Here is an 18,694-nt window from a genome sequence, read left to right on the forward strand (position 1 = left end):
TCATGCCGTTTTACATTATCCTTTGCCGTTTGTCACTGGCGTTGGCATCACATTCAGGAACTCATCTACTCTTTCCCAGATGCCCAGCAACTCGCTTACAATAAGTGTTTGCTGGCTCCCGTGACCACTTCTGGGCGTGTAGTCATCTGTATCTTATCGATAGCTTGCGAATCAGTGCTTCTGCCCTTTTGTTGCTCCGCGGGGCTATAAACGTAAGCTCGATCTTCCATCCGTTTGCAACTTCGCTCTTCTCCTCCCACAAAAACTCTCACATCCCAGCTCCCCCCTCCAACTTTGCTTTTTCCTTTTCTTCAAAACAAAAATATCAAAAAAAAAAAAAAAAGACGAAGATAATCTGCTAGAACATAGTTTTGTTCTCTATATTTTTGAACGTATTACTTTCGCAACTTTTAGCTCCGACAGTCTCATTGCCGCCTTCTCTCGTTGATCAGGTATTTGTGATCCCTTCTTGCTCGACGAGAAGTGTTTAACCTTGCTCCAGACACATTCAAAGATAACTGTGGCCTGTTTTTCATCATGTCGCTATGGGAACTGAGGTTCCATGACACGGCCAAGATGCCGGAACCTGTTCGACGAGCTGCCCTTAGAAATGGGCACAAGCAGCTTGATTTTCTCCTTGGTATTCGAAATCAAGCTATTCCATATGCTTCATCTGAAGACATTCGCATTTACGCCTCTTTCGTCCAACTTCCTCCGATAACCCCTGATGAGGCCGAGAGTCTCCGCAACATCTCATCGGAGTAGGACACTGATGATGATGAAGCAGGCTCGGACTCGTGGGAGCATGGTTCGGATGGTGATAGCGAAGCTACCACCGAGCACGAGTCTGACCAAGAACAAGAGAACGATGACGAGGACCCCTGGGATGCCCAAGCTGCAGCAAGCGCTACAGCCGTGGATGAGGCAGACGCCGTTGACTCGCAAGACCACACTAGATCTGACGAGCACGCCGGAAACGCCAACCTAGCCGATGCTGAGATCGCCGTGGATGAGACCTTTGATCATGACATGAAGGCCCTTGCTGCAGCTTTACCTAGCGCTTCCACTCAAGCTCAGGCTTCTACCACCAGCACCACGACAGCAGAGAGTTCGGTAACTACCAACAGCTTTCTTACAAATGATCCCGGAAGAAGAGAGGGACATAGCGGTCAGTCTTTGGGTGGATCCATGGACGTCGACCCCCCGTCACCAAACAACACCCAAGGCACCATCACCGAGGGCACCAACACAGATGACAACCTAGAGGGCAATAGCCCGAAATGGCTCACGAACACGCCCGGTGCTCCCTACAATAACGAAATGGCTGCCTCTTCCAGCAACGCAAACAGTACAGCGGATCAGGAAGGCAGGGAGGCAGGCGCCGACTCTGTCGGGGAGGTGGAAGACCAAGCCGTCCGGCCCAACAACATTCACGTCCCTATTTATAGGCGACCAAGTACCCTCCATGATACTCCCCCGACTTGGGCGGATGAGTACAAAAAGTTCTTCGACAAAGCCTTTGAGATTTGGAGTATCTTTTACCACACTCGCGCACCCAGACCTCTCCGGGCACGACTCGGAGATATACGTACACACGACGCGGCCGTCAGGCGGTACAACCTCATCAACCTCGGTCTCTACCCTTGCGTCACTGCCGGCCATCTCATTGAGCTGAAGCGTCGTATCGACGATGTTTCCCACTTCTGTGATTTTCTGACTTGCAATATCATGGAGATCGATATTGCCAAGAACCTGAGGAGAGATGTCCTGTACACCTATCCCTGCAACTCGCCGCTTCGACTGCGGACCAAAGGCCTCGGAAGTTCTCTGCGCTTCGTGACCAATGTAGACGAGGGCTGGGTTGACCCGGAGGACAATTGGGGAATGCCTCCTCCCCCAAAGCAGAGAATTCCCATGCCGTTCCATCCATCACAGAATGCGTCTTGGTAGAAAGTGGTGGGAATCTTTTGGTTGGTTCGGGGGATAGAATAGGACACCACAAGACACCGACACAGATTTAAGAGACCTTGACCACGCGTAGATGGCACCAGATTTTTGTTTTGAGTTGGTTTGGCGTACGGGAACATCAGGAACATCAGGAACATCAGGAACCACAGCGAGCTTAGGAGCGGCGATACTACAGGAAACAGAGGAGAGGTTTGGAGTCAGCGGATTTTCCGATTGGATCTAGACATGGATCAGCGTATCGCTTGCATAGAATAAAAGCTGCTTAGAATACTCTATTATGGTCTTGGTGTAAAAGTGTATGTTTATTCGAGCCCTCATGCGTCTATCGATCCTGGGCGTTGTACCGTTTTTCCAACCCTTCCACCATTGGAAGCTCTTCAACTGCTGATAATACTAAAATTCATATGGCAAAAGATTCGTAACGGTCGTTATTTTATTGATTCAAGCCTCGTATCGTATGTTCTCGCCGAGTGTTCGGTTCGGTTCGCCCTTAGCCGGCCGCAGCGACAGCCGCCGTCGTGACGGACATGAACGTTGACTCAGGTTCTGGCTCTCTCGTATACGTCGGATGCGGGCACCACTTCTTCTCAAACATTTGCGATACCCAATACAAAGAATGGTCCCAATCGTACTTGTCCTGTTCTCCTGCGTAGCGAATGGATCCGGCGTCGTGTTGGAGAGCAATCTTTGGAACTACACAGTCGGTTAGCACTAATATGCTGTATGGTGGAGTTTTTGCACCACAGACCTTTTCCATTATCCCTCTTGTATTGTTTCCATACCAGAAGATGTTTCTTTACCGCTGGGTCCTTGAGATTCTGTTTCACGAGGCGCCGATCCTTGGGTGCCAGAGTCTCAAAGTGGTCATTTCTTCGTTCACCATTAGTGAGGCCTGACGACCGAGTAGTCGGCCACTGATCGTAGTTGTAGTAATGCCAGTGGATGAGAATATTATTGCAGCTGACATGGAGTCCCTCGACAAAGTCTGGGATCGAGTATCGCAACTGTTACATTAGCTACGTCCTTTGAGGGTCGAGGTCGCCATACACTTGATCCATAGTTTGCTCTCGCATGCCGGTACCGATCTGCTGTCATGCGACTCGCTTCGCGTAGTAGTATGAAGACGACGAGGTAGATTGTGAACCACCATCGATTCTTGTCCTGGCTGAATAGCCAATCGATGTCGCGTAGGAGCTTCTCCTTGTACCGCTCGAGGACCTCATTGTAATTGAGGGTGTCAAATTGGGCGACTACCATGCGAGGGACAGACACCTTGCCGTAAAGAGGGTAGGATTTGTCTTCGGTTTCGGGGAGCATGCCTAGAGTTTCTTTGCCTTCGATGTAGAGAGAGCCTACAGTGTGCTCTGGGCGGGATTAGAGTGGGACGCAATTGCGATAGGGGTCAAGAGGAGCACTTACGGATGGCGCACCAGAGGATAAAAAGGTTGCCAAATATCTCAAGCTCTTTTTCATCGTCCCTCGAGAGACTCCCGCTGGATTTATGTTCATTCTGAGAAGGAGTCAGCGTAAGGCAAGGCTCGTGTCGGGACTCAATTGGCATACGTGGAGGTCCAAATAGCGAGCCATGGCCGTGAGGTACGTTCTGATGATGGGCCCTTGTCCAGCTTCTGATTCACTCTCCTCTTGGATAGTGTGATAAAAGGCTGGGAGAGCATTGTCAATTGTGTATTGTCGAACGCTTTCGGCCGTGTCGTAGATGTTTTCCAGGCAGTAGTTGGCCAGTTCCTTCTTCTTGAACGTCTCCTTCCCGAGAAGGCCGTCAGTCCAGTATCGGGCAGTCACGTCCCCATCGATGGGTCTGAATCGCACAACGTTCATGCGAAGAGGTTTACCACAAAGATTCTGTGAGACTTCAATCGTGACAGCAACTGTATCGAGTCGATCCCCAATATCTCGCATTTCGATGCCCGCCCAGCGTCTCGTGAGTTTGAGCCCGCCGCTTCGATAGAGAACGACGTCTGCAATTCGGAGTCGCAAGCATGGAACGCGATGGATTGTCTTTGGCGACGACTTGGAGACATTCTTGCATGTTTTGCATTGTCCTTCTGGATTCTGCTCGTCTATAAGGCACTGTTCATTTCATGTTAGTGTGACCAATTGCAGGAGAGGGAATGAATGTGTACTTTGATTTTCTGGAACCGACAACGAACACAGGCGCTGATCTCTCGTGTGAACCGTACAACCTCATGTTCCTCCAATGTGAGGGGACGTTTTCCAGAGCTAGTTGTTTCGCTTGGAGAAACGATGCTGTTTGTTGAAGATGATGGAATATCCAGAGTAGGCGACCCTGTTTCGTCCTCGATTTCAACATTAGTGTCGCGAGCGTCCGAGATATACCCAATCTCTTCTTCCGACACCTCCTCGTCGTCGCTTGACTCGTTCTGAGGACTGGCCTCTTCATCTGAATCATCGTTGTCTGAAGATGACTGAATACGGTGCTCCCGACTGGACACGGCCGAGGGACCAGCATGTGTCTCGAAGCAGTCCGAATCCGAGTGATCGCCTACAATTTCGTCTAATTGTCCAAGAAGATCATTGTCTACATCGGACTCTTCATTACCTTCTCGATCTTCCGGCTGGACAATCCGTTCATCATCATCTACTCCACTGCTCCCATTGAAACTGCAACATGTGCCGCCAACACTTTCAGTGTCGTCTTCATCGCTTGTTTCAAAGGAATGAATGGGTTCTGGGGAGTGCGCAGTGGCGAGGACGCGTCGAATGCCATTTGGGGGGGTTCCTGGGCGGCTAACATTATCATGGCCTGTACCCGGTGCAGGGACATCTTCAGCAACCGCCCAAACTTCAAGATCCGAATCCTCATCTTGAAATCTGCTAGCAATGGCCTCATCTCTTGAGCGCGAACCAGTGACGGGCCTTCCGGGGTCGAGAGACAGCAAGTCATTGAGATCATTCTCTAACTGGTCAAGGGTGTCTGAGTGATCTGAGTCGTCGTCATCATCAGAGTTCCGACCGAGGCCAACCTGAGCTTGGACTTCTTGACTCGGGGAGTCTCCCAGCGTATCCGGAGAGAATAAAGAGCCAGGTACATCTTCCGCACCCCTCCCCAAGGGAAAGTCCAGCCCTAGCTCTGTCCTGTCCGTCTGTAAGTGACCCGCATCGTCACCAGGTGGAGAGATTAACTGGTTGCCATTGACTGAACAAGAGGCTTGTCCATTTGAAGAAGTATGAGAACAAGTACCTTTGTCCAGAAGAGATACTTCTGGTGGGGGCTGGCTCTGGAGTGTCTGACTCAAAGGTTGTCCAGAAGCAGGACCCGAGGACTCGCTAGAGCTGGGACCGGAGCTGCAATCGGAGTCTGGAGCTGAACTCTCGGGGCTTAATCCGTGTCCGGATGAGATTGTCGTATGCAGAGGGGTACCGTGACTTCCATGGCGTGGATTTGCTTGTCCAGATGATATTGAGAGAGGAAGTTCGGGTGATGAAAGCTCCTGAGGAGGACTCCCCAGGCCCTGAACGTTCACAATATTGGCACTCCCACCAGGATACACACCCCCTGTGTAAGTGCCACTAGAAGTGGTATTGTCTGACCTGGGGTGTCCAGGTTGCTGATCAAAGTCTGGCGATACGCTGGACTGTGACGAAGAGCTTGGATCCTGCCGGTTTGCACGCCCAGGCTTGGACACTGTTCCCGACACACGATCTTCATTAGCTGCGTAACCGTTAGAACTGTGTCAGTGCCGCTGTCGAACCAACACTCACCAGTATCAAGTTGCTGTTGGTTCAAGCTCAAGCAGTGACGTTTTCGTTTCGGCCCAGCGCCCGTGCCCGTATTCTGCCGCTTCCGAGTTCTCTGGATCGACCTGTTAGAAGAAAGTACCCAAAATATTTAGACAGGGTCAAATGAATCCATGGCTTGGAAACGGGGTCCCTTCAGTTACACAGCATCGAACCGACACCCACCAACAGGGCCTACTGCACAATTCTCACAGGGGTGCCTTTAGGCGTTGTTCCTGACGAGCAAAATTGCCGAAGCTGGTAGGCATCCTTATTGCAAAACGTTACACGAATTGAGGCCCGACAACTGAGCTGAGCTGGTGGAGTCTGGTTCGTTCATCTTCATCCTTTCTCACTTACGTGGATCTCAGCTGGACGAGTAAATTTCTCCATTCTGGCACCTGGGTTCCAAGACCCACGAAGCGCAAGGTCCCGTGCCGACAAAGTTGTCGATCGCATGCACGTCCTTTACCGATATGCCCGATATTGGGGATACCGCTGGCTTGTGAAGCACAAACTCGAGTCACACGACAGCTCGGCAGAGGTGGTGAAGTGACAACGCAGGAGGCAAGATTGCAGCCTCCCTGAGGGAACGTGCCCTGGAATCACCCACTCGTTGCCCTCGAAACCTGGTCTGAAGGGGGATGCAGGGGCGTCGACGTCTACCAGTCCCTGGCCGTTGTGTGAGACATCCTTGAGATAATCCTTGCTCACAGCTGCAGCTTATCATCTTGAGCAACAATCCAAAATCCCAACAAATCAGTATAAATTCCACCATTTTCTTCTCACAAATGTGAAGTTTTACAAAACTCATGTCTTCTGGTGTTTAGACCAACTCGTGTGGGTTATGGTTCAAGCGTCGAGATTTGCAGCGAGGATTGATCGTCCCTAGTAAGGATTGGATTGGACTTGTATCCCTGTTCAAAATGTTTAGCCAATCAGAGACACGGCAAGGGGTCTTTACGGACCCATAAAGCTCGTCTTCTGTCCTCGCCGGTCGACCTGAGTGGTCAGTTGGCACATACTGTGGGTTCATCTGGCACGCACTACGCATGACCCGTGCCGAGAGGTCATGGATTGTGACAGGAGGCTATTCGAAATAGCCTTCTCCAGAGACGGACGGAGCAACGTCATACTAGCTATACGAGCAGCTGGTCTTATCAGGCACTACCAAAGTTTAAATGGGCATTGAGTGTGTGTCTGTAGCTGCAAGATGAGAGGAAAGCCACATTCGTGGAACACAAAAGGCAATTGGAGATTTCATGAACAATATCAAACACAATCACATCCTCAGAGCCACCCAAGCAAATCCCCCATTCGTGGGGGTTCCATTTTCAGAGTACGACCAGGTTCGAATTCTCACTTGAAAGCGCTGAGACATATCATGGGGTAGAAAATTTGACAGCTTGACGATCAATCGCAAGTTCGTGACCGGAGAAATTCAAACAACGCGAAAGTGGATAATTAAAGGGCGTGATCGAATGTCTGAGACACGGGTATTGAGATATCCCATGACATAACAGGGGCCAGTAGGGTCGTCAATCTCAAGAGATTGTGCCGAGACATCGAACCAGAACGTCAGCACGGCCCGCAACCGGCTGTTTCTTGTCGACGATATCCACGATGTTACATACGTGTATAGGAGTCGAGATCTGCGGGCTTGGAACAGGTCATGTTTGTGATTCACTTCGGCAGTTGATGGAGACGAAGGCTGGGACGAGGAGGATACTGAAAAGGAACTATGTAATCTCGCAAAGAGTCGGGTTTCTCTCCAAAGTGGAAAGGATCGTGAGATTTGCTTCTGCTGGTGTCACCTAGAGCCTTCACTTTTCTAACTGTCAGATTTCAGCAAGGGAAAGGAAATGATCTTGCCGTCTGTTCTCACACAGGGATAACGGCTAGCTTGGGGCTAATACAAACTTCAAGCCATTCCCGTGCTTATCACTTCTTTAGTAGGTTTGGTCTGCCGAGAGGCCTCGATTCTGGCTTCAGTACTTTCTTGTCATCGAGATAATTTGTTGTTCGTCGGAAAGGCAACGGTTGATGTTGCATCGCTCCGAGAGTTTCCAGGCAGGCTTATTAGAGGCTGTAGTTCGGCTGACACAAGTACAAGGGCAGGGATATGGTATTGGCGTCATAGCCAGAGGACGCCATAGGTGATAATCTCCTACTCTGGTGCCGTCGTGCCATGCCATTCCAGAGGAGTTTGATTATATAGTGGTAGATGGGAGCATGCCTTGGTATGGTGAGAGGAACGTTCCGTCAACGGTTGTCTTAAACAGACATAAAGCTCTGAAGACAAATACGAGAACTTGTGGAAAGACGAATGGAAGCAAAAGACAGGAATGTGGAAGAGAGTTGGAAGGGGAACAACCAACAGAGGGTTTTTATCTCCAATTCTCACATGACACCAACACGTGACAAGATTTCTCGAGATAACAAAAAGTATTGCAGGATGTTGGTTGTATTCTCCAATGAGCGACTAATAGCTAGTATGTAGTCCTGCATAGTGACCTATAGTAGGCTGTTTCGAAGGAAACGACAGTAGATAGACTCTCAAAACTCTTGATAAACCAAAACATGTCATGACTCGGAAATGACTGGAGGTCTCAGAACAGAGACAAAATAAAAAAGCGTGGAGTAGTCGGAGAACCATCACTCCTCGTCTGAAGTCTCAGAGTCCTCGATCATAAAGGCTGCAGAGCTGGTAGTGTACTTCTGGACAGGGTACTCTACCATGGGCACAATAGGGTAGTGTCTAGCCTTGATCTTGCGGTTCTCCCCATAGGCAGCCTCCCAAGGAGGAAGCATGCCGTTAGGAATCGCCCATCCGTATTTCTGATTACGAAGCCAGAGTCTAACCATGTGACGAGACGAGTTCTCGTCGTCAGTGTAAGCGTCTCGGCGGTGGACGAGGGCGAGGTTGTTGAAGAACAGGAGATCTCCTGTCTCGAGCTTTAACTGCAGCTCAACACGAGAAGCAGCCTCTGAGACAGCTTCAAGAGCATGGATTTGAGCTTCTGAAAGAGAGGGAATATTGGAGTTCGTCATGCTCGGGTGCGGCCCGAGGCGATGCGGGTCGAGGCTCGCGAGGAGTTTGCCATCATGGAATGTCAAGACAGGGGCGAGATAGTATGAAGCCTTACGGCCCGATCTGTTTGAGACAATTTGTTAGCTATGTTTCAATGAACAGAGGGTGTAGTTTTCTTACAGCTGGACAGGCCAGTTGGGAGTCAGGAGTGTCTTGACGACCTCTGGCTCCCGGTTGAGCAGGTCGTTGAAGACAGTCCAGGCTGAACTGAGATAGGTATATCCCCCCTTGTTGGCGCTGTCTCGAACTTGAAGGGATAGGATGTCACATCCCATGTCAGTGTGGAAAGGCTAGAACTAGTGAGTAGAGTATTATTTTCGTGGAGTTGATATAACATACCAGAGACCCATTGGTATGAATACCATGACGCGCGTCGGTAGGAGTCTTCCATTGCTTCGAGTCGGTTACATGAGCTGAAAGCGTTAGACAAAACCGATGGTTCTTAAGCAATAGTAGTCGAGGGACTTGGGAGCTGTTCAAGGTTCAGATTTCCGGAAACGTACATAGCATGTTACCCTTGCGGTCTTGGAGCCCGCGTTTGTCAGCAATGTAGCCAGCTACACCCAAGAAGATAGTAACACTATCTTCAACAGAGTATTTCTCGCCATCGATGCCACGAATGACAACAAAGCCTCTTCCGAGATGGAGAGTCTCGGCGCTCGCTCGTAGACTGCGAGACAGGTTTGGGAGGGGGAAGTTGTCAGGGGAGACTTCGTCGCCGTCAAGCCCAAGAGCTAGTTAGTTTCATCCGTTAGCAAACATTTACTTCCCGAGTCATACGTAGTAGGAGATCTAACTTTTGAAACTAGTGAGGGCGCTGTCGACTTCCTTAGCTTCCTCGCCGCTAAGACGGAGAGTGTAAGCTTGGTCCCCCTGAAAGTCTCCTCCGGACCAGACTAGGGGACCAGTCAGTGCGGCGTTGGAGGAGTTGGAGTTCTTGATAGGTGATTCCCTGAGGAGTTCAGAGTTTACACCAAGAACGCCATCGTTTTCAGAGCGATGCAGTGTAGTTGCATAGTCCTGAGTAGTGCCCCTGAGAGTTGCCATTGCTGGGAGTGAAACAAAATTTTACTAGGTAAGGGTAGAAAATAGATAGAATTTTGGTATAAACTTCTCGAGTTCTCTCGGTTTTCGTCGAGTGTAACTTCACTTTCGAGTCAACAGAGCGGACTATTTGTATCCTCAACTCAACTTCTCTCCTGACCGGCCGACTTCGAGGACAGCATATCCCACATCCCACGATTTACGAGGCCCATTCCGTCTCTCTTAGACTGAATAGCCGCCAAGAGCAAACTTGTGCACTTTCCTGAGTGTTTGTTCTCCGGAAGTCTCCCCGGAGTACACTCGTGAGTTGTCACACTGCCTCGAGTTGTGGAGGTCAGTCCTCGAGACAGAAGTACACGGCTTGTATCCATCTTTGTTGGCCAAACTCGATGCTTCCCTGTTATCTCTGACATCGCCAGTGTTGGTTGGGCGAGTCGTGGGGCCGCTGTGACGAGAAGATTGCCTTATGGAGGCATGGCGGCTGCTGAAAGGGGTGGTGATGCGCTGGGATGGCACCTTCTGCGAGGCCTAGTATCTCTTAGTTGGCAAAACTCGTCAATTTCAGCTACAGTGGTCTCAGAAACATCTTCAGCCAAACTTTGACGCTGTGAAGAGGCTCTCTTGGATCTTCAAGTCCCCCCGAATGATCTCACGTCAGGGCCAAATCATCTCGGCAATTAAGCGGGAAGCTGTCATTTACACAACGTTTCTCGACTAGTTCTCGCTAATACTCACTGGAAAAACATCACCAGAAACAAGGCTGATCCATATCAAACTAAGGATCTTAGTCCTGGCCTCGGCTGCACGACATCAAACTTCCGGTCCTTGTTAGCGAGCGCTAAGATATGTCGCGGGTACCTGGATCACGCCCGGCCAGAATAGTTTGTCGTTAGTAACCGTAAATACGTGCCGAGATAACGATCCACTGTGTGTGTGATCATCCTACGCCTTACCGTGGCATGGCGGCATGGTGACGAGATCTTGTCATGTCAGTGATATCAGGGGTTGCTGAGATCTTGATGGCTGTTGGGCCGGGAGCCCAGGGTCAATCTTGCAGAGTTAAATCTCTTAAATAAACTTACATTTTATTAACAAGGGAAATAAGAAGAGTTGTATCTTAGTAACACTCCTTTTCATCTCCTCGGAGCTGTGTGTACAGAATTAGGGGGAGGGTTTTGAGGCTTCCGGCTTAAAACTCACAGCCGCGACAGCCACAGACTAAAGCCTTTCTCCAGTTCGCTTTTGAACATCGGTATATCATCACTGCATTGTCTGCATTGTGCAACCGCACGCTCGTAAATGCTGCTTCACATCCGGACCAATGATCATCGCAGCTTCTCTGTCCTCCGGCCCCCGAACACCTTCAACTGTCCAGTTCCGCAGCCTGGTCCTGACTTATCTAGCTTCCTACTTTCAACAATACACTGTGTGCTCTAGGATTAGGCTTCTTGACCTAAGCGCTCAACAAACAATGACAAGACGGCAATCCTTCCGCACTCAGGGGTGTCCCTGTCGAGCTATTGTTCGCTAGGAATAATGATCCGTTAGTTCGTCTGTAACTATGGCGTGCATGATCATCTCTCCAGTTTGTTAGTCTTATTCTGTTAGTAGTTGGAGGGGCTAATGTCAGAGAACTAGCTCAATGTGGTTGATCACTGTTTAACGCAGATGGCATCAATGTGCACTGTCTTGGTCAACTGCAACCCCAACTCAAACTGGCGTTGAAGCCAGAAACTGCCATTGGTCCTTTCTTTCCTCTCACCGGTATGGATTGCCAATTGCGAGATGCTTCCTCCACGGCAGAGCAGAGGTTCCGCCTTGGCCCGGGAATGCGACAGTGAAACCCGGTGAATAGTCCCCTTTAGCCTTCTTCTCTCTTTCCATCTCAGACATCCCACGATCTTCTTATGCTGTACAACGTAGGCAGTGAGACTCAGCCGCCAGATGTGCTGATGGTCAAGCCACTGTTCGCCTGTTCCGGGTTTTCATGACCATTACCCCCACAATTGATCTTTTTGCTATCGGCCGGCACCAAAATATTGGGCAAACCAATTAAACAATATCCATTTTAGTTCACGCGTTTAGAGTCGGCAGTGGTGGCCATGTGCCAGAATAGCCCGTTTTAGTGCTGGCGTAGAGTTTACTTCATCAAGCGCCCATATATCAGAACTATGTCACTCGTCGGCCGATCATGACTGGGGTGGCTTTTGTGCAAGTACGTGAAGTGAAAGGCTCAGAACATTCCATGATCCCATGGTAGGCATATTATCTACTCAGCATTGAAGATGTGCGTTGAGTTGTCCCATAATGCCTGCTCTTTGTGACGGATTTGAATGCCTTGTTGATCACTTGGCACATTCCTCCACTTCGGATAAAACTGCGACTTGGAACAAATGGGTCTTAATCTCTCTTGACATCAAAATCTTTCAACTAACTGGGGTCTCGTCTCGAGGTTCTGATCAATCGATTCGGGGACCCCGGGGCAAACACTTGCATCAGGGAAGCTACCCGGTTGCCGGCTCCAGGATACACCTTGGACCTCGTGGCTTAGGGTGTATACAGATTCTTTACGAGTACTTTGAAGATACCTGATAGACTCTTGCGTCAACAGGATGTATAGGGCGAGGTGGGCTCGGCGGCAATGGAGGGATACTTTACGATGACACGAAGGAGAACGAGAAGAAGCAAAGAACACGCTCATATCATTGAATCAACACTGCCGAATTAGGCAGGCATGCGTGATTTGCTACTCTAGTGCATCGAGACAATGAATGTGCTGGCTCGCATAGTAGAGATCACTTTGAGGCCATCCCAGCCACCGCAACTACCGCACAACCTCCAAACCATGCCCCACGCATCGTTCTAGTCGTTGCCGTCTGCTGTCAAGCCTGACGAGATGTGACTGGTGCCATGAAGTTCCTCAGCCAGCCATGTCTAGACAACTTTGCAAACAAGTGACAGGGTCTAGACGAGGATGGACCTTTTGATAACGAAGCGCTGCACATTTGTCTTCCTGAGCGCTTGCATCACTATCGGCTGATCTTTTCCGGACTCTTTGAGTCAAGATGGACACGTCTGTGGACCTAACTCTGTGTTTGCTATCCCAAAACTATCATGGTACATCAGCAGTCCTCACTCAAAAAAACACTAGCCCATTATGCAACCATCAACTGTTGACGCGCCAAACTCTCTAGTCCATTAACATGATTCAGTATCCAAGCGTGTTCTCCTCCCATTCTCCGCTCCTCAGTTGCTTGACGGAATCAAGCCAACAAACCCATTAGACCGAAAATAGCCCCTATTCCCACAGCTGCCGTCACATGGGCGGCTCCCGCAGTCTGAACAGACGTTGGACCGGCTGTCTCCGACTCAGCGTACGATCCAGATATGGTTGTTGTCTCTGTAAATGTCTCTGAGGTAGAGGGAATCGAGCCCTCCGTGCCAGGGGCGACTGCAGTCCCGGAGGGAGACTCGGCTGGCACCCAAGAGCCACCAGCAGAAGACACATACTCCTCGACAGTCGTGTATGTTCCCACGAGAGTTGAGGTCGTCATCTCAACTCCAATAGACTCTACGGTAGCTGAACAAGCCGCGCAACATTTTCCAGCCTCCGAACAGTCTACACCCGAACTAACAGCCTCGACGGTTGTTAACTCCGTCTTCGTGCCTTCGACCACAACCTCTCCTGTCGCCGTAGAGTACGCTTCCACTATCACTGTTTCGATGGTGGTTGATATCGTACGAGATAGCGTGGCTATCTGAAGTGTCTTGGACTCCCATGTCTCGTAGAAGGTCTTGGTCATTGTAACCGTGATCTCTGTTGTACATGGTTCTGAGACAGGAATCTCTTCAGTCAGCGTTGACGTTGATGTCCATGTCGACGCTGATACTTCCGTAGCTGGAGATGTCTGAACCGACACGAATGACCACGTTGGTGTTATCTCTGTGCCGCTAGGTAGGACTACTGTAACGCCTGATGTCGATTCAGTAATAACTGTCGCCTCCTCCGTTGCTGCCGATGTCCATGGAGGTATTCCTAGGCCGCTCGAAGCTAGTTCTGTCGATAGGGAAGGCCCAGGCATATGCCATGTCCAAGGAGACAAGTCCGTCTCCGTAGTTGAGCACGACGTCGATGTTGATAGAGAAGGCGAGGGTACAACTGGAGTCCACATATCTGTTGTGGGAAGGGGAATAGGAATAGGAGTGTTGAATATCGTGATGCATGAGGTTGCCACTGGGACGGGAGTAAGAGGGGCAACCTTTGATTCACCACTCTTCCTATCTATAGTTAGTATAGCTTCTACATCGAAGAAAGAAGGCATCATACCAAGGAGCAGTCACAAAGGTTTGACAATGCGGTGCACATATTACCGTGCCAGAGGCCTCTGCAGATACAATACCTGACGGTTCAGAGGGTGCAGACGGCTCAGAGAACTCGGTCCCAATGCTGAATATCTGTGTATATATCGTAGTGTCAAACCGAGTGGAAGACGAGACCTCCCCACCGTCTGTTGAAGAACAGAAAAGACAGTCCACAGTCACGACCGTGGTTGGAATAGGATTGAAAGACTCTGGAAGCGAAGGAAGTATATCCACCGACAAAACAGCATTTCTAGAAGCATGAAAAGGCTGCTGCTGGGCCACAGCAACATAGGCCCCTGCGACCAGGATAACAAAAAAGAGGCGAAGCATACCCATGGTGCAGTAAAAGCCACTGTAAAGAGTGAATCAGGTTCAGTTATTCAGAGTATATCCTCCGTCTCCTCATCAAGAGACATTACAAACCCCCTAGCAAGCCGCAGGGCTCCTTAAGTAGAAACATAATCCCCTCACACAGCGTCGCTATGCCGGGCTCGGGAGGCACTCAAGACTTGGAGTTCTTATCAAACGTTGAGCATTGCATGTTTGCCGTCTCTTCACACGGGTGCTGCGAATATGCAGGCATATCACTGCAGGTTCTGTCAAAGCTGCTGTGGCATATTCGTAGACCAACCAATTATGGCCCCTGCTGGTTCTGTGGTACTGGTGATGCGGTTGGGTGTTGTACGAATAGGGGTAACGGCATCTGGTGCGACTGCAGTGTGACTTGATCGAACGGTCTGCACCACTTGGACTGTTCTCCAAACGGAGTTTGCGATATGTTAATCTGACCGACGGCAGTATTGAGGTTCTTCCATGGTAGCTTGGAATGGTTCCATGATTGGGAGTGCAACGTTGATGTCGGTACAAGTTGCCTGAAGACCAGGTCTGGGGTGCACACCGCCATTTAACTCGTTTACAAATGCTCAGAAAACAATGGGTAGTTAGTGTTAGCGTTCAAGCTTTTCAGTAAGGATTTGATGGGGGAACACAGGGGAAGTGGTGGTAAGGAAAGAGGTTGATTCATGATGATGTTGAAGTCCATCAAGGCCCAACCTTCAGAGGCCAGTGGCAATGTACGGGAAGAATATTCTGGAATGCCGCTAGATCTTTCCGTTCTCAAATATGCGATCAGCAGCCTAAATTATGCATGACAGATCATATCGGGCATATTGCTGCCAGATCTCCGTAAAGGCTTGACCAGATCCTGACCAAATTCGACAAGGGTTCGCTCCCAGGGGGCACATCAGCCTCCTGGACTTCATACAAGCTACTACAATATGTATAAGTCCCATGGCTCTTTTGTTTTTCTCTCCTAGGATAGCCTGGTCCCCCATCTCTCATCTGAAGTCGTAGAAACTGTTACTCGCACCCGTCGGGATGACCTCCAAATCTGAGATTCCCGCCCGAAACAGATGCCGGAACTCCATGTCTTACCTGCATGACATGCGACACCACACTGGATAAGACATGGTGAAGATAAATGTGACATGTCTATGGGGATTGAGCGCCACGGCTGTTGGTTCTGGGGAAACTGTCCAGGGGTCTCTGCAAGCTTGAAGTAGCATCAGCCATTCTCATCACACCTGACCACCGGGTCTAAACGGGAATTAGGAGGTCTGAGAGTTATGGAACAGTTCCTATTCGCGAGCTGATCTGATCTCTCTTCCCCCCTCAATAGCATCGTAGTGTCTCATGCTGCTTTGTCCTCTTGGTTCAACCCAGCTTTCGTCCCGCTAATACATACGATGAAAACGGGACCATATACCTCCTTGATTAATGTTTTACCTCTATATTCTTTGTTCGTAGGAGTGAAATTGGAGCGAAGTTGGGAGCGGCTGACATTGCTTCCTGATAGCGGTCTCGCCTACACATAGTGATCTAGCATAGAGGTTTGCCTTAGCAACTGAGCAACGCCTATTACAATTACCGAAACATAAAATATCTTATTCATTTAGCAGAACTATTACTTTCTTTCCATTCCTTGGTGACCCTTCTCGTTTCCAGTCCAGGGTCGGCGTCAGCTTGGGAGTAGATACCACTTCATTCCTCGTAGAACATCGCCTTTTCTCGAAATCCATCATGCCCAATTTTACTTCTAATACCCTGAAGTCACAATCTAATTTTATTAATTCTTCGACATAGATGATCTACGGGGGATTGAAGAGTGTCATCTAGTGATATAATTGCCCAAACTCTGCATGCGAGAGTCAACAGTAGCTGGGTATCAGACGAGATGCGAGTATTACAAATCACTTAGTAATGCTGATGAAGAGATGAATACGAGTAGAGTTGACTTTGAGAATCATGAAAGCTTCTTGAATGGCCATGACATGCGAAATCACTCACAGCAATTTGTGGAGCGGCAGTCCGCGCACTTTCAGGGACAATATCCACAAATCTCACTTGTCGAAGACTGCTTCTCTTGGGAACTTATGTCTAAGTGACACTGTGTATAGTAAGTGGTGTTTGGATAATGAAATGTCGTGAGACAGGCGTTCGATAAGCACCTGCATGAAGGCAACAACACTCAGGGACTTTCCGCTGTGGCCTTATACTCTCGTGTTAAACCAGATATGCATACACGGCATCTGAAGCCTCGAATCAACGTTCAGAGTAAAGTTCAGTGATGTTGTTCTAATCTAGGCAGCCATATTACTTCCCCAATCTGGTTGATATGCACATCGCTTGCAGCCAGTTCAGCCCTGTGGTGAAGCAAGTCAGGCCACCGGGAAGTTTCGTCCACTCCATTAGAGCATTCTCGTATTATTCCCGTCTATCAAACAAGCCTCCTCCTACCTTAAATGGAACCTTAATCGTACAACAACAAAGCCTCAAGCACTGGGGAAGAAGTGGCTGGATAGAACGCTGTAAGCCATCCCCCAGACTCAACAGTCAACCGTCGAGGCTGGGCTTATACGAAGGCATGATATCATCCTTGTTCGTCTTCAGCTCTCGGCAAGTACCGACGCCATTGACAAGCATACAGCAGCCTATTTGGAGACAGGAGGTCGGCAGAAACTCCAGTAGTCGAGCGGCAGTTGTGGGGCCGTGGACGTCGATCCTGCGCCGCTCATCGATGACTGGCCAGTTTGTAATGGAATGGCTGAAAATGGCAAGTATTCGTACTGATAAGAAGCCTCCTCAATGAAGCTAGTAGATATTTGTAAAGCATCACGCCAGATTGGGCTATCCTAAGGTATGTTGCATGTGAAGAGAGGCGCTCCATCAGCCCTCTTGATCAACTTACCCTAGAGGCTTCCTCACGAGACTGCAGTTCCAGTCTTTCGACTGTCTTTGAGAATCCACTGGCTCCAATAGCTTGTTTCTATGGAGCCCCTTGAATCCTTCGAAAGGAAAACCTTTGCTGCTCTTGGCGAGGTCCGATAGTTTTTATGGAAGGATCGGAGCATCATATCATCGCGAGTCTAGACTGGTATGGAGAAGAATGAGCCTTAAGCGAGGGAACTAGCTCCACTGATCGACCAACTATGTTTGGGCTCTGTTGTTGCTCGTGTAGAGTAATTTGACTGTTTTCCCATACGATGGAGATAACCGATGGTGAAAGTCGCAATGCTCTCAATAACACTCCAAGGTGTGTTGGTGAGCCAGACTCGTGTTAGGAAGAACTACTGGCCGATCTTCTCGTAAGAACTGAATCCCGCAATGATGATACGAGGTCAATAGCAAAGAACCTCAAAACAAATGCTGATGCAATATACGAGTGTTTAGGGTAGGCGTCGAGATAGTGGCTGACTGGCTGACTAAGAATGGTGCTCAACAAAACAAACACCTGACATTTGTGTAGCATTAATGCGACGTTGCATCGCCGTGCCAGTGGGACGGTACTTTGACACATGACAGACTGCAACTGTCCCCAGAACCAATCTCGCATTGCAGAGTTACTGTTGATGATCTGACATACGAGAAATAGACAGATGATGGCTGAGCATCCGACGTCGTGTTCACTCAAACACGGCAATTTCGTGGCTGCGTCACCGCTCAACAAGGACAAGGACAACATCACCAAAACGCCAAGCCGCAACGCAACTCGTTACCCTAATCAACCAATCACCTCCCTCGAACGACAGCGCCTCTTCTCAGCCTTGCCCACCATCTTGACCAAGCTGGCCCTTTCGGACCGACCTTGTGCACACGAGGCTCCTTCAGGTCTAGTCTGGGGTTCCCTGTGCCTTAGCCCGAACCGTGTTTCTCCAGGTTCAGTTAAGTCTAAAGACCTGATGGGGGTGGTAGATGCGCTGTTTTGGAAATTGAGCAATTAACTGTTCATTTCGAGTTTCAGGACTGACAGTTCATTCAGTAAACCGCGACGAAATTGAAAGCAGAAAAACAGGGGACTTTGATCGACGTTTGTGCTTTAGTAGCGGAACCACCGCGATTCATGCAAACCCACTGAAAAGCACACGACGAGCGTTCCAAGTTCCTTCGAGAAAGCCGCTAGGCACGGCCTGT

The 18,694-nt window shown here is 49.5% G+C and overlaps 4 protein-coding genes; 1 reads left to right on the plus strand and 3 right to left on the minus strand.

Moving 5' to 3' along the window:
* Nucleotides 1–537: 537 nt before the first annotated feature.
* On the plus strand, nt 538–1,950 carry FFUJ_13831 (uncharacterized protein; the record flags this gene model as incomplete). XM_023581565.1 has 2 exons in its annotated part: nt 538–739; nt 788–1,950. 2 exons carry the CDS (start codon nt 538–540, stop codon nt 1,948–1,950), a joined length of 1,365 nt encoding a protein of 454 aa, XP_023434245.1.
* Nucleotides 1,951–2,458: 508 nt separating this feature from the next.
* Nucleotides 2,459–6,120, minus strand: FFUJ_13830 (uncharacterized protein; the record flags this gene model as incomplete). XM_023581566.1 has 8 exons in its annotated part: nt 2,459–2,661; nt 2,717–2,972; nt 3,016–3,332; nt 3,388–3,478; nt 3,532–4,059; nt 4,113–5,662; nt 5,713–5,803; nt 6,088–6,120. The coding sequence occupies 8 exons, from the start codon at nt 6,118–6,120 to the stop codon at nt 2,459–2,461; spliced, it is 3,069 nt and encodes a 1,022-aa protein (XP_023434246.1).
* Nucleotides 6,121–8,382: 2,262 nt separating this feature from the next.
* FFUJ_13829 (uncharacterized protein) lies at nt 8,383–9,865 on the minus strand (the record flags this gene model as incomplete). XM_023581567.1 has 5 exons in its annotated part: nt 8,383–8,881; nt 8,939–9,108; nt 9,158–9,231; nt 9,322–9,552; nt 9,616–9,865. 5 exons carry the CDS (start codon nt 9,863–9,865, stop codon nt 8,383–8,385), a joined length of 1,224 nt encoding a protein of 407 aa, XP_023434247.1.
* Nucleotides 9,866–13,125: 3,260 nt separating this feature from the next.
* On the minus strand, nt 13,126–14,560 carry FFUJ_13828 (uncharacterized protein; the record flags this gene model as incomplete). XM_023581568.1 has 2 exons in its annotated part: nt 13,126–14,140; nt 14,190–14,560. 2 exons carry the CDS (start codon nt 14,558–14,560, stop codon nt 13,126–13,128), a joined length of 1,386 nt encoding a protein of 461 aa, XP_023434248.1.
* Between the last annotated feature and the right edge of the window lie 4,134 nt (nt 14,561–18,694).

The sequence above is a fragment of the Fusarium fujikuroi genome, chromosome FFUJ_chr08 (genome assembly GCF_900079805.1).
Source record: "Fusarium fujikuroi IMI 58289 draft genome, chromosome FFUJ_chr08".
Taxonomy (NCBI): Eukaryota; Fungi; Ascomycota; class Sordariomycetes; order Hypocreales; family Nectriaceae; genus Fusarium; species Fusarium fujikuroi.